The 14,160-nt window shown below is 47.6% G+C and overlaps 2 protein-coding genes across 4 annotated transcripts in view; one reads left to right on the top strand and one right to left on the bottom strand.

Annotated features, from left to right (window-relative positions):
- Positions 1–6,557, top strand: part of NYNRIN (NYN domain and retroviral integrase containing) — a 41,227-nt gene extending 34,670 nt beyond the window's left edge. For both annotated transcript variants that reach the window (XM_020972172.2, XM_020972107.2), the window contains exon 8: positions 38–6,557. In XM_020972172.2, the coding sequence (XP_020827831.1) occupies positions 38–2,891 (2,854 nt within the window). In that variant the 3' untranslated portion in view covers positions 2,892–6,557. The remainder of the gene's footprint in view (positions 1–37) is intronic.
- A 2,679-nt stretch (positions 6,558–9,236) lies between these two features.
- On the bottom strand, positions 9,237–14,154 carry CBLN3 (cerebellin 3 precursor). Of its 2 annotated transcripts, none has more exons than XM_078151271.1 (4): positions 13,959–14,154; positions 11,743–12,046; positions 11,297–11,416; positions 9,237–9,842 (listed from the first exon to the last, which is right to left on the bottom strand). In XM_078151271.1, exons 1-4 carry the CDS (start codon positions 14,117–14,119, stop codon positions 9,645–9,647), a joined length of 783 nt encoding a protein of 260 aa, XP_078007397.1. In that variant the 5' UTR covers positions 14,120–14,154; the 3' UTR covers positions 9,237–9,644. The 2 variants fall into 2 exon arrangements, with proteins under 2 accessions (XP_078007397.1, XP_020828624.1); XM_020972965.2 differs by having other exon boundaries at positions 13,963–14,049.
- Positions 14,155–14,160: the final 6 nt, after the last annotated feature.

Here is a 14,160-nt window from a genome sequence, read left to right as displayed (position 1 = left end):
CTTACCCTGCCTGTCCCACTCTTTTCTCTCTTTGCAGGTTGGAGTTGGCTGTTAGCAACTTTCTGAAGGTCTGGGAGACAAAGCCTCTGGCCAAAGCCTCCTTTCTCCCCATAAAGGCTAAGGGGCTTCAAGGTAAGAAGCATCTAAAGAGGGGCTGCTCTGGACCTCAGCAGAAGGGGAAGGTGAAGACGCTGACAGAGGGTGTAGAGAAACTGATGGCCAAGGAGGAAGACTCTCTAGACACTTGCCTGTCCACAGTTTTCCGAGAAGAATGCCCCTTCCTTTCAGATGATATCCTCCGGTATTTTAGCCTCCAGGACAACACCTCAGAGACCTCTCTCTCTCCCTGGAGAGGCTCTTCTCAACTTGATATCCCTTGGGGTGGGGCTGGACAACCCACGTGCCAAAGGGTCCTTGACCACTTGGCCCAACTGACTGTACCAACCAGCTTCTCTTCTCTCTCCTTCTTTGTGGGGTTCATGGGTTGCCACAAAGATGTGATCCCCCGCTATTCCTCACTCATTGCTCCGCTCCACGGCCTCCTCAAGAAGAAGACGCAGTGGCAGTGGACGCCCGAGCATTCTCAGGCATTCCTGGCCCTGAAGCAGGCTCTGGTGTCAGCCCTCTCCTTGGTCCCTCCTGACCCCCAGTTGCCCTACCGTCTGGAGGTGGCAGTAAGTGAGAAGACCTTGGCTGCTGTCCTGACACAGGAACGGGCAGGGCTGAGGCGTCCCATTGCTTACACTTCAAAACCCCTCCTCCCCCAGGAGGGCAAGGCTGCCCTGAGCAGAGGCGGTGGCCTCTGTGCCCTGGCCTGGGCTGTGAGGCGTTTTGCCCCCTCTCTTGGGTCTGTCCCTGTTGTTCTGGAAGCCTCCTATACCTCTGGGGACTCCCCAGACCCCGAACGGAGGGAGAGTCTAGAGAGTTCTGATGCATGGCTGGCCCGATGGTCCCTCCTAGTACAGGATAAGGACAGGAGGACCTTGGGCACATCTTTTCTCCCAGGGCCTTTGGGTAACAGTGGCGTCTCAATGCCCACACCTGATTCATTGCCTCAGTTTTTCCAAATACTGCCTCCTTTTTCTGACTTGTCCTCCTTTGTATGTATTTATACTTCAGGGTATTGTTTTTACCAGGATACTGAGTGGTGTGCAGGCTTTGGGTTGTATGTCCTGTCTCCTGACAGTCCCCCCCTCTCCCTGTCTTTCTCTTGTTCCCCTCATACACCAACCTATGCCCACCTGGCTGCTGTGGCTTGTGGCCTGGAGCGATTTGTTCATTCCTGCATTCCTCTGGTATTTCTGGTTAATTGTAGCTGGCTCTTTAACATCCTTATAGATCTTCTTCCTCTCTGGCACTCCCGTGGTTTTCTGTCCTCAGATGGGGCCCCATTGCCTCATCCAGCCCTGCTGTCCTACATCACTTCCCTGGCCTCTAGCCTCCCCACCTTGCCCTTCCTCTTCAAAGCCTCCTACAAGGGGGCCCTGTTTAGTGTGACAGTGGAGGCCTTAGCCAAGCAGGGCGCCCAAGGGTCGGGACCACTGTGGAAGTTGCCAAGGCATATCATGCCTTCTGTTGGAGTGGCAGCCAATCCCTTGGGCAATGGGCCAAATCTTCAGGTGTTGCAGGAGAACGATGCTGTTTTGTTAGAAGCCATTTGCCAGCTGCAGGCTGGGCATAAGCTTCCCGGACATTCACCCCTCAAACCTTTTGAACCTGGAATCAGTTTTGTTAAGGAGTGCAACCTGCTCATGTACGGAGAGATGAAGAGACCCAAGGTCTGGATTGTCCCGGAGCAAATCCGGAAGGATCTGATTTACTCTGTGCATGATGTCCCTCCTGGTCCCCACGCTGACCCAGAAGAGACTCTCAGGAGGGTGAGGATGTTAGGCTGGTGGCCTAAGATGCATGGGCAGGTGAGGGCCTACTGCAAATGTTGCTTGTTCTGTACCTCAATAAACAACCTAAGCAAGGAATCCAAGTGCATGCGGACCCAGTGGAACTCTACATCTGCAGTGCCCTGGTCTAATCTTCAGATTGATGTGTTTGGGCCTGTGCCTGCCAGTGAGGAGGGCCACAGGCACGTGCTGATTGTGGCTGACTCCTATTCCTCCTGGACGGAAGCTTTCCCACTGAAGTCCTTCACGCAGATGGCAGTGGCCCAGGTGCTGCTGCAGCAGGTGTTTTCCCGATGGGGGTTGCCGGCGAGGCTGGAGGCAGCCCAGGGATCTCAGTTTGCCAGGCATGTCCTGATGAGCTGTGGCTTAGTGCTGGGGGCCAAGCTGGGCAGTATCTCTGGGGATATCCAGCCTGCTGAACTGAGGGATAGAAACTCAAACCAGGCCTTCAAGAATTTGTTGGAGGAGTTTATCATCCTTCATGGGAAGAACTGGGCCAGTTGCCTGCCCCTTCTGCATATGGCCTTTCGAGCCCTGGAGTCAGGACCCACACCTTTTGCAGTTGTGACAGGGAGTGAGATGAGACTGACTGAATCTTTATGGTGGGAGCTCAGTGGGGCCCATGTTGAAGGGCTGAAGATGGATGTGTTTTTACAGCAGCTGAAAAGCAATGTACTAGAAAGTCAGCTGCAGGCAGCTCTGGCCTCTGGGGACCAGTCCGTCCTAGCTCAGAGCACCTACTTTCAGCAGGAAGTTCAGGGGAAGGAGTGGAATGTGGGAGACCAAGTCCTGCTCTTGAATTTCCCCAAACCTGGCTCAGCTCGGTGGGTTGGACCCTATTATATTGTAGACAGGCTGAGTCTGTCTCTGTATAGGGTCTGGGGTTACCCGACTCCAGGGAAGCTGGGAGTCACATACCCCACTAACTTGATGAAGTCATATCCCCAAGGTGGTGCCCCCTTGCCCTCAGTAATATTAGAACAGTTGGAGTAAGCCACTGCCCCCCCCCCCCATTTTTGGAGTCTGGGTAAGGATGCCTTATCTTTCCCCCTATTCATCACTGCTCACACACAGCCTCTCCTGGGCTTCAGCTAAGAACTAATGTCCTGAGGAAAACTTCCAGACTTGAGAATATTCAGAGACTGCAAAGGATTTTCTCCATCAGTTCTCCTGGCATCTTTGCCCAGGGTAGTAGTTTATATAGTATGTTACTAGGTTCAGCTCAGCCAACCTGCTGTTTCTTTTCAGGAATCATCCCAGAATCTCAGCCCTGACTGGCCTTAACCTGTCCCCAGGACCTCTGAATGAGAACCTGACTAAACCAACCTTCTCCCAGGGAGAGGAATAGTCTTGGCAGGGGTTCCTTCCTTTAGCTATTTCATCATGAGATTATCTAGCGTTGGCTTTGCCAGGGTGTCTGAAAACCTAGTGGGCTGAGTGAGAGCAGTGAACCTGGACGGGGGTAGGCTTCTTTGGTAAGACACATGGTCACTTCTTTCAGGCCACACACAGGCCCAATCAGTGACCTGTGCGAGACTGTCCCCTGTCCCATTCAGCATGTTAATGTTGAGGTCTTTGATGGTGCTGGATCCAAAGGGATCTTATTTAGAAATCATTGGAGCTGGGTCTAGATTCTTATCCAGTCACTGGTGGCTTTTGGGTCAGAATGTACCAAAAAAAAAGTATTCTGACTCATCAAGAGCCGTTAATGGAAGTCTCTGGGACAAGAGCCCTGAGGCGTAGTAGGAGTTCTGGTAAGGGACTCTTCCCACCTCATTTTACTCTAACTCCCCAAACCCCATCCTATGACAGTTTCTTCACTCTGGGAATCTTGATGCTAAGGGTGAGATCACTGAGCCAGAAGAGCTTGTCTTGTCTTGTCCAAGGAGCTCAATTCTTTGTTCCAAAGGGGTGGTAAAGTTGAGTCCTGTGTTGCTATGGCAACAAGAATACTGGAACTCCACACCTTCCCTGCACCAGCCCCTCTCCCCACCCTCCAAACACACACACTGTGTTTGTGAAATAGCTTTGCATTGTACCTCTTGGGATGGGACCTTATGCATGTGCCTTCTATATAATAGGGAAATTGGTCTCATCCGTTGAACCCTCACTTTTTCCCACCTGAGTAACCCTGTGTGAAAACAGCTTTGCCCTAAATTAGATCCTGGTTGGCATCTTACATGTGTCTTCCATGTAATGGGAAACTTGGGCTCACTCTTAGGGCCCCCCTCCCTCCTTACCACATTACCCTCCTGAGTGAAGTAAACTTTGACCCACATTGTGCCCTGAATGGGACTTTATGTGCCTTTTGGGAAATGGGATTCATTCCTATCACACTCAGCCCACCGATCTACAAGCCAGTCATTTCCTTAGTTCTCTTTATAGTAACATAGCATTTCCCTTTAAAGTAATTATAGTATAGTACAGTAATTTCTCTTTATAGTAAGTGGGAGTGAGTCTTAATTTGATTTGTAAATAAACAGCTCAAACTGGAAGTGAGCTTATTAAATCTTTTGGATAGAAATCAGACTGGTATTGAGGAAAGGGGAAAAGCTCAAATGGGATTGTGGGCCAGACTTTACCAAGTTTAGAGGTGGCAGGTATCATTCATGTACTCACCACTCCTTTTACAGAAAAGGAAACTGAAATTTACTGACTCATCCAAAGTTACACAGCTGATTCATGGTGGAGTCACTTGATTTTGAGTGTGATTTCTCCCCTGTTCCTGTGGCTGAGGGATAAATGGTTCAGGATAGAAACAAAGGCAGCTACACACTTTTTAGCAATGATTTAAACTTTTTTACCTCCTCTTACCATATCCATTGGAGAAAATTGTTTCCTTAGATCAGGCACAGTCCTCACTGCCATTGGCTTCTCCCATCTTTGCTACTCCTTGCCCTTTTTTCTTGATAACCCAGTGGCCCTACTCTTTGTCCCTCAATTGAGATCTGAAATAGGAGGGAACTGTTTGAAGAGATTCCTCTCTGTTTGTGTTCGGGCCACTTGAACAATCTCATAGAACTACATAAGCATCTTCCCCCAGCCCTCGTAAAGTGGCCCGCATTATACCTTTTGTTCTTCAGTTATGTCTGACTCTTCTTGACCCCACTTGGGGTTTTCTTAGCAAAGGTACTGGAGTGGTTTGCAATTTCCTTCTCCAGTTCATTTTAGAGATGGGGAAACTGAGGTAAACAGGGTTAAGTGACTTGCCTAGGGTCACACAGTAAGTGTCTGAGTCCAGATTTGAACTCAAGAAGATGAATCTTCCTGACTTCAGACCTGGCGCTCCATCTACTGTGCCACCTAGGTGCCCAGAGCAAACTAATTAGTCAGTAAACATACACATACATACATACCCCTGTCACTAGGACAGAGAAGCAAAGGTCAGAGTTCAGCAAATAACTGGTATGAAAGACACCTCAACTTTTCAAGTGAGTTTCTCTGAAATATGTGCATCTCATCAACCTTCATATAATTCGGCATGAAAATATTTGTCTAATGAATGATTTATAGAACATGTAGGAGGGAAAGCAAGGCAGGGAGACCCAGTAGGGCCTAAAAGAGTTCTCTAAATAAGAGAGGCAATGATTTCCTTTCCTGCTTGGGCTTTCAAGGATCTTTCCTGTCCCACTGGATTCTCACTGGACAGTACCCACCACTTTGGTTTTCCTTGTGATATCACCTCTGGAGTTGAGGTAAGAAGTGAAGGAGGAGGGAAGGGAAGCTTGCAATTGAATTGCTTCAGCTTAAGGGGATAAGGTGGGGAAGATCATTTCACCTCTGTGGATGGGGGAGGAAAGAAAGAAAACACTTAATTTTGCTAGTGGCTAGAGCTCATGGTTTTGAATCAGACAGAGCTTGGGTATATACAATTTCTGGCTCCTATAGATACTGCCTGGGTGTCCTTGGGTGTATTTACTTATCTCTGGGGCTTCAGTTTCCTCACCTGTAAAATCAGGATGACCTCTAAGGTCTCTTCCAACTAAATCCTATCAATAAGGATGATATGATGGCTCATGTTTCCACAGTATATTAAAGTGCTTTGCTTAGAATGTTAGGATTGGAAGGGACCCAAACTCCTTATTTTGCAAGTGAAGAAAATTGAGATGTAAAGTGACTGGCCTAAGTAAGGTCATATAACTTATGAGGTGTTGGAGCCAGAGCTGGACACGAGACTGTCTTCTGAGGCCTGGAGATGTTGCAGGGTCTGTTAAACTACAATGTTATTCACTATATAATGTCTGGTTTGGTGGTTGTGACCCTCCTAAAGACTGATTCTTAGAATTTTTGTAACTGCAAGTGCTAGCCTTCCTCTGGGAATGTAAATCAATTGATACTGCTTGCTGATTTGTTATACATGCATGCATAATTAAATGTAGCTAAATTACTAATAGAGGCCTTTACCCCCCATTCTAGGGGATTCTTGTGTATTAGAAATTTACTTTGCCTCTCCTTCCTCTGTAGAATTTGTTAGTATTCAAATGTGGAATCTCAGTTTTCCATCTACTTTATGTATCTTGTATATACCTATGTATGTTGTCTCCTGTCCCCCTCCCCCATTAGAGTGTAAGCTCCTTGAGGGCATGTATTATTTTTCCTTTGTCTGTATCTCCAATGCTTACCACTGTGCCTCGCACTTAATAAATGCTTGTTGGTTAATTGATTCATTTTATTTGACTCAAGGAACAAAACTCTAAGTATATCTGCTAGAAGGATTTTTCGTTCTTATTTGAGAAACAGTCTAAGACCTTCATCCTGGCAATGGGCAAGTAGTGAAGAGCTAGAACTCCTGGTACTACCCCTGCTTTTATTAATCATTTACTATTCATTTACTTACATAATTACTCCTGCTTTTATTAATCATTTTCTACTCCTTTAAGTCTGTAATTTTTAATTGCTTCTCACTATATTTTGCTTGTATCATTTGTTTGCCCAAATGGCCCCATAGCATTTAAGACAGTATATATGAATTTCCCATCCTTCTCAAGCAATTACAATGCTCAAAGATCCTAAAGTATAGATCTGAAAGTAGAAGTAATAACTTGCTTCCCCACCAGTTGCCACCTTGGAAAAGGGTTGCCTCTAAGAAATGAGGGGAACACCCCTCGACATATCATCTGGGAGGCCATATTAGGAGCTTTAATCCAGTTGGAGCTCTTCCCTCCAATCAAGACACAGGCCTGGAAGACTGGGCATCCCTTTGTTGTAGTTTTGATGTGGTTTAGCATGGTGTGTCATGGCAGAATGGTTGCACCATTCAGTGTCAGACCACCTCTAATCCAAGTACAGGCATTTATTGAGGATTGATGCCCTTCAGAAACGGGCTAGGTTCCAAGAGGAACCAGCAACTTCAGTAAAAGCGAGATAGCTTTTTATAGGGTAAAGTTGCAATTACATAACAAAAATTATGAATATTAAAAAGGCAGGAGGGATTCTTCAAGGGATTAGGTACTAGGGGAGGGGTCCCTTCTATGGTTCAGTTGTCAAACATCCTGGTCATGATTCTTTCTGATTGGTTAGTTATTGTGGTCCTGTCTGATCAAGATGGATAGTTAGGTATTGTGGTCCTGTCTTGGGCTAAATGGATGATGTGATTGTGGTTGGGTATAAGAACACACCTGTTCAAATATGTGGATTGGATGTGGGGGCAGTGGCTAGCTAGGGGCACTCTCTATATTGAGTCTGGGGGCCTGAGGTGTGGTTAAAGCCAGATTATGTGGTTAAATCAGGACATGCCTGCTGTTCAGTAGGGCCCATAAGGAAGTTAGAATATTGGGCCTGGGGGCAGCTTTACTAGGATTCCCCCACTTTGAGTCTCTTTGTTTTTCAGTCATTTCTGACTCTTCATGACCTCATTTGAGGTTTTCTTGGCAAAGATACTGAAGTGGTTTGCTATTTCCTTCTCTGGCTCATTTTACAGATGAGGAAACTGAGGCAAACAGGGTTAAGTGACTTCCCCAGGATCATGCAGCTAGTATCTGAGCCAACTATAAAAACTGACCAATAAATCTCTTTGGGACATGTAAGTCTTAGGCATGGATCTTCTCCTTTTCCTCCTAGCAGGGACGATGATGTACACATTACTCATTTGGAGAGGCCTTTGCCAACAAATGTAGGAATTGTAATGGGTAGGAGAAACTGACCAAATCTCATCTTAAAAGTCTCTGAGAACCTCAAGAAATAAAACCCTCATTCAGATTGCTGCAGTGAATGGCCCTAATTTAGGAGCTGTCCTATTTGGTTGGATTTCCACGGTGTCTGGTGGCCTCCTCCTTTCCCAGTATGTCTCATTTCAAGATTCTAAGCTCCTTCCTGAGGAGTTAGGAGTTAAATGGGAGGGAGAAGGAGAAGACTTTTTGAGTCATCCTTTCCATCTGATTACCCTTAATACCACCCTTCATATCTGCCAGAATTGTTGTTTCCTTGTTTTCTAGCTTCTCCCAGAGAGTCCAAGGCTTATGTCCTGTGTTCCTCCACCCCACTCTCCCATTCTTTTTAGGCCAACCCAAATGGCATCAACAGATCTTGCGGTGAATCAAGTAGGGTGCTGGTCTGCCTTGAGGGTGTTGTAGTAGAGAGAGTGAAAGCTGGACTGGGAGTCCGGTTCAGATCCTGCCTCAGACACTAGCTGAGTGACCCTTGGGCAAATTGCTTAATGCCAGGGGTGGGGACCGAGTAGCCTCCAGGCCACAGGGTCCCCATCCCTGGCTTAATCTCTCTCATTCTCAGTTTCCTCCTTGGTTTTAAAATGAGGATAACAGCACCCATTTCACAGTGTAGTTGGGAGGATCAAATGAGACAATATGTGTACAATGCTTTGCAAACCTAAAAGTGCCATCATATCAATGCTAGCTATTATTATTGAGGAAGATCTCTGGGGTCCTTGGTATAGGACTGCTCCATCCTGATACCTGGGCCTGAATTCCCACCTGGGTCTTCCTCTAGCTTCAGTTTGTTCTCCCTCCCTCCACCATGACTAACCCCATGGCCATACCAAATACCAAGCAGCAGTTGGACAGCACTGAGGAGTTGGCTCTCTCTACAGGAAACAGTTTTCATGCACTCTGGGGCTGGTACCATCTGGGTTTCTGTGGGGTTCCTGCCAGCCCAGTTTGTGCCACCTGTCCCAAAATATAGCTGGGAGATGTGTGTTTTGGGGAGGGCATTAGAGATAGGGAATTAGTAGCAATTTCTTTACCTATGCCATCAGCATTTCCTGGGTTATGGAAATTGGGAGAGAGGGAAATACAGGGCAAAAGGGGGCATTATGGTTGGGAGAGAGAGGTAGGTTAGGCTGAAATTGGAGGGATATACTGATGACAAAACTGGCTTTACACATGCATTCAACTCATTTATTTATTATGCAGGGTTTGGCACTTGTGCCCATGCAGAAGAATAGGATTTGAATATGTCAGCTATATATCCTGGATTTTTAGTAGGATGACAATTTTTGGGAAGAGAAAGCAGCCTTTTAACAGTACTTATCTAAAAGATTAGCTATTCTCAGACCATATTTGCATTATGATTTGGGGGTATAGAATATATGGTCATACTCCCTGCTCCAGGGATACTACTGCTGGTGTTGAAATGAATGAAAATTAGAGACCCAGGGCTGATTAAAGTCCCCCTCGAAGAAAGTCCCTTGATATTCCTGCATTCGAAAAGGAAGGTGAAAGGAAGTGAAGGAAGTCAGGGTAAGAGGTGGGTAGTAGTGGGGCTAGCAAGAGGAGAGGGTGGTACTTTCCCTCAGAGGGGAAAGATTAGAAAGCCAGAGAAGCTGGAGAACTTCCAACCACCAAGCAAATTCCCTCGGCGAAGACGCAGGGATACTCGGTCCCCAGGGTCCAGGGGTAAGAGCACAGCACTAGTGGCTGCCTCTCGGGTCACATCAGGGTCGTTGGCAAAAGCTGAGATCACAGGCCACGTATTCAGCATCAGGCTTACCTGGGGATGGGAGAATTTGGGGTATTAGGCCCTTTATCCTGGGACCCCCCACCTTCCCCTACAGTCTAAGAGATCTTTGGTTTATAGTATAGCCATTCTTTCAATGAGATCATTCATAATTTCTGAGGCAGCTGAGTGATCCAGTGGATAGAGCACTGGGCCTAGACTCAGGAAGACCTGATTTCTAATCTGGCCTCAGACACTTACCAGCTATGTGACTCTGGATAAGACACTTCTGTCTAACTCAGCTTCCTCAACTGTAAAATGAAGTAAGAGTAGTACCTACTGTTTAGGGTTGTTGTAAGCTTAGTACAGTGTCTAGCATATAGTAGGCACTTAAAAAATGCTTTTTTCCTTCTTTTCCTTCCTGAGAGCAAGGGTTGACTGGACTCTATGTCTATGATCTTAGGATTCTATGACCCTAGGCTCCCTGTGTCAGGGTTCCAAATTCCCTGGGCCAGGAAGGCTAAGTATACTCCATCTCCCTTGACCTGGCCTACCACCATCATTCAGCTTTAGAAGTAGACCTTTGGTCTTTAGCCCACTGGACCCAGCCATGGGTCAGCTGTACTCTGAAGTCTGACCCCTTAATGAAATGGGACCCAGCGAGCCAGGGACAGCTGTACGCTCCTTGTCAGCAGGAAGCAGTTTCAGAAGCCAAGACCATTGTTCTTTACACCAAAAGAATTTGTGTCCCATTTTTTTGAGGAGGGAATGATGGGGTATGGGCCCAAAGTGAGACCTTTGTCCCAATTTGGGCCCCATTTGTCTATGGGCCCTAGAAAACCCTTGGACTGTCCTTGAATTCTCCCACTTGATCAAGGATATCTCTGGCATTCCCCTGAGGCCATGATTCAGTCAATTGGCCTTTCCTTTTGGCTGTACCCAATCCCCCAATTCTGTAATCCTTGACCTAGCCTGGCCCTCCATTGTCTTGCCTCCCTGTGGCCCCTGGTCACTTTCCACCCTTAATCCTATCTAGGCTCCATTTCTCTGGAATTCTATTACCTCATAGACGACTTGGTCACTCCTAGATCCCTTCCATAGTCTTTCTGTAAATAAGGTCCATCAGTGTCTCCATTAATTGATTTTTATAATCTAGCCACTGCTGAGATTTTTACAATCTGGCCACTAGCTCACAGGTGCTCAGATTTCCTGAAGAGTCTGGCCAATATGGCGGATCTTTAATAAACCTTGTCATTGACTGAAAAAAAAAAGTAACCAGGATCTCCAGCCACTCACTGGCCAGAGGCTGGCTGCTAACTAGAGGTGATCCAGACTACTGTGGAATTCTGTGGCCACTGTCTTAAAGTGGGGGTGGGTGACTAAACAAAAGGTTAGAACTGGAAGTGAGAAACACAGCATGAATCAGAGATGGGTTGGGGATATCCTAACTGTCTTTGCCTATCTCTTTGTCTTCTTGAGCTTTGAGAGAAGCAGGGCTCTGGGCTCACCTGAACCGTCTGGCGGTTGTATACCTTCACCACATGGAACCGGAAACTGTAGACACCCCGGACAGGGGCAATAAAGGAGCCTGAGGCCCTGTCAAAGCCATTGCCTTCATTCACCAGGACCTAGGCAGAGGGAGAGAGGGGTAGGAAAAAATAGTATGGGAGGGGTGGGAAGGAAGAGTTTGTAGTGAGTAGAGAAAGGAAAAGGTGGGGAGCAGGGGGAAGGATTGGATGAATGGGGTAAGGAGGACTCTTGAATGAGGGTACTTGGGGGAAGGGGAGAAAGGTGTAGGAAATGGCAAAAGTGGGAGAACTATGGGACTGGTTTTCTTAAAGAGAGATGAACTGTGGGAATGTAGAAGACTGGGTGGGACTCAGAATAGAAGCCAGTTTTTCTCTCCACTTAGGGTTCTGCAGGTGGGGTGGGTGTGATGGGGGAGGAATGTTACCTGGTCAAAGTAGATGGCGCCACTGGTACCATTGCCTGTTTCTCCAGCTGGTTCATGATGGTGACTACGGACAGCAGCAAAGGCCACCCGCCCTGGGGGAGCCTCTCCCAGGGCTGCCCCACCTGGACCTCCTGCAGTTGCCCGGCCAGGTTCACATACCACAAGGCATTCTCCTTCCAACAGGACAGGCTCTGTCACTTCCTGTGCCTGCCCAGATCCGAAGGCCAGGAGTACAAGGGTCAGGAAAGACATCACAGGCTCAGGTGGTTGCTCCCAGTGTCCAGGACCACTTTTATCCCCCACACTGCAAGGATGAAGCCCACTATACCTCTCTGCTTTCTATAGCTCTTCTTTCTCTCTCCTTCACTTTCTCTCCCTCCTACAGTCTTTCTCCTTCCTGTCCCCTTCTTCCTCTTTGTCCTAAGGTCTCGCTTGGTCTTATCCTAACTGCCCCTCTTGTTTCTTCACCCTAGTCACCTTGTCAACTGGTCTTTCTAGCTCTTGTTCCATCTCTACCTGGCACCCACAGGATCCGTGTGTCTCTGTGTCCTGCCACTCACTGCCTCCTCTGCTATGGCTCCCTCCCTTTTGGCAGAGTGCACAAGAGACAGCCAATGAGCCCCAGGAAAGAACGGAGGGACAAGGAGGAGGGACAGGAGGGACCATAGCCAGGACCCCAGGGAGAGTCTTCAGAGGCAGTGAGGCAGGAGCTAGAGCTGATGAGAGATAGGGGTGTGTATGGGGGGGCTGCTCCCTTTGTCCCCAACTCCTTACACACATGGCTGTTAATGCTAGTATAATATTGCTTTTCTTTCCTCTTCATCCTTAACAAATGAGATAACGTGCAAAGTGCTATGCAAACCTTAACTATATAGATAATAATTATATATTATCATATTATTAATTCTTATTATCTTGCTCCCTTAATGAGCCCTATTCACTCCCCCCTCCTTCCACTCTCCCTAATATCTTTTTCTTGTACTGAGTATCAAAGGAAGCTGTGAAAAGGGGTAGCCATCTCTTTTCCCATATGATTAAAGTTCTGGAAAGGAAAGTGAACCAGGGACCATGAGGCATGAGTTCTAGACCAGGTTCTGCCACTAATGAGCCCCATGACAAGGATTCTCAAGCTTTTTGGTCTTAGGACCCCTTTAAACTCTTAAAAATTATGAAGGACCTCCAAAGAGCTTTTGTTTCTGTGGGGTATATCTATAGGTATTTACTGTATTAGAAATTAAAATGTCAGTATTATTATGAAAATCGTCTAGCCTTGTGGTCCTCACCCATATCACCTTCCCCTGTCCCCACAGGGTCCCTGGACCACATTTTGAGAACTTGACTTCCGGCCAAGTAACAACCTTTGGGGCTCAGTTTTGCCTTCTGCACAATTAAGAGGATTGGATGAGGCAATCTCTAAGGACCCTGTTAGCCCTAAAATTCAGTTCAAAAGATATTAAAATTCTAGGATTCTGGGATGTCATTTCCAATTTATAGAGTAAACAATGTACAAAGGAAAGTCTGCAGAAAGGAGACTTATGGAAAACAGGCAGGAAGAAAAAAGAGAGATAGAAGGGAGAAAGGCAGGGAGAGCAGGAAGAAGTCAGAAGTGAAAGGTGGAAGGAGGGGAGGTGAATGGAGGACAGGGTGGAGAGGATGCCCTCTTTAGGTAGGGCCTGATACTGGATGGAGCGAGCCTTTTCTCTCTCTCCACCACCCTTTTGACTCCCGCCCCCCTCCCCCCCCATCCTGGGTGGAGACCCAAAGTCCCTAGGGTTAGGTCAGCCTCAGGGTGGAGCTGAGTAAACTCCTCCCCTGACCAGGAAGTGAGGAGGAAAGCTGTTGTGTACGTGAGAGAGAGTCAGGAACCTGTGGTATGGAAGGGTCCAATTGAACTAGAGACCTGCTCACTCTTACTCCTCTACCTCCAGAGCGGGAGCTTCGGGTTCCCGAGCTGTAGGACACCGAGATCCTTGGGAATAAGATCTAGGTACTACAGGAGCCCACTGCCAAGACGGATAAGTGCCTTTGAACCTTCCCATTTCTCCCCAGGGGAGGGTAGAGGTAATAGGGGAGATCGAGGAGACGAGGACTCAGAAACCCAGAGACAGAGGAGCAGAGGTTTATGCACTTGAATGGGAGAGCCCCAGGACGGGGCAGTAAGGACGAGAACTGGGAGTCTTGTCCCCAGGGTCAGCTGGGGGGTTGGGGGGGTGGGCTTACGGCTGGACCGAGGGGGCGGAGTAATGGGTGGGAGCGTGGTTCGATAACCCTTTGGAACTTCAGGTTCTGGGTTATGACGTTGGAGCTGGTCAAGGTTGTGGCGGGGAGCCGGATCCGATCCTGGTGGCGGAGAGGATTTGGACAGAGGGGCTGCCATGTCTGAGCCTCTCCTCTTCCTACCCTATCAGGGCTGGCTTC

Source organism: Phascolarctos cinereus, unplaced genomic scaffold (assembly GCF_003287225.1).
Source record: "Phascolarctos cinereus isolate Bilbo 61053 unplaced genomic scaffold, phaCin_HiC Scaffold_3;HRSCAF=262, whole genome shotgun sequence".
In the NCBI taxonomy this organism is placed as follows: domain Eukaryota; kingdom Metazoa; phylum Chordata; class Mammalia; order Diprotodontia; family Phascolarctidae; genus Phascolarctos; species Phascolarctos cinereus.
This window is presented reverse-complemented; position numbering and strand designations above follow the sequence as displayed.

Coding starts and splice junctions, on each gene's coding strand:
- CBLN3 (XM_078151271.1), bottom strand. CDS start 14,119: ATGGCAGCCCCTCTGTCCAAATCCTCTCCGCCACCAGGATCGGATCCG. Junction 12,047..13,958: donor CCCCCTCGGTCCAGCCGTAA/GCCCACCCCCCC, acceptor TCATCCTTGCAG/TGTGGGGGATAAAAGTGGTC. Junction 11,417..11,742: donor GCGCCATCTACTTTGACCAG/GTAACATTCCTC, acceptor CCCTCTGCCTAG/GTCCTGGTGAATGAAGGCAA.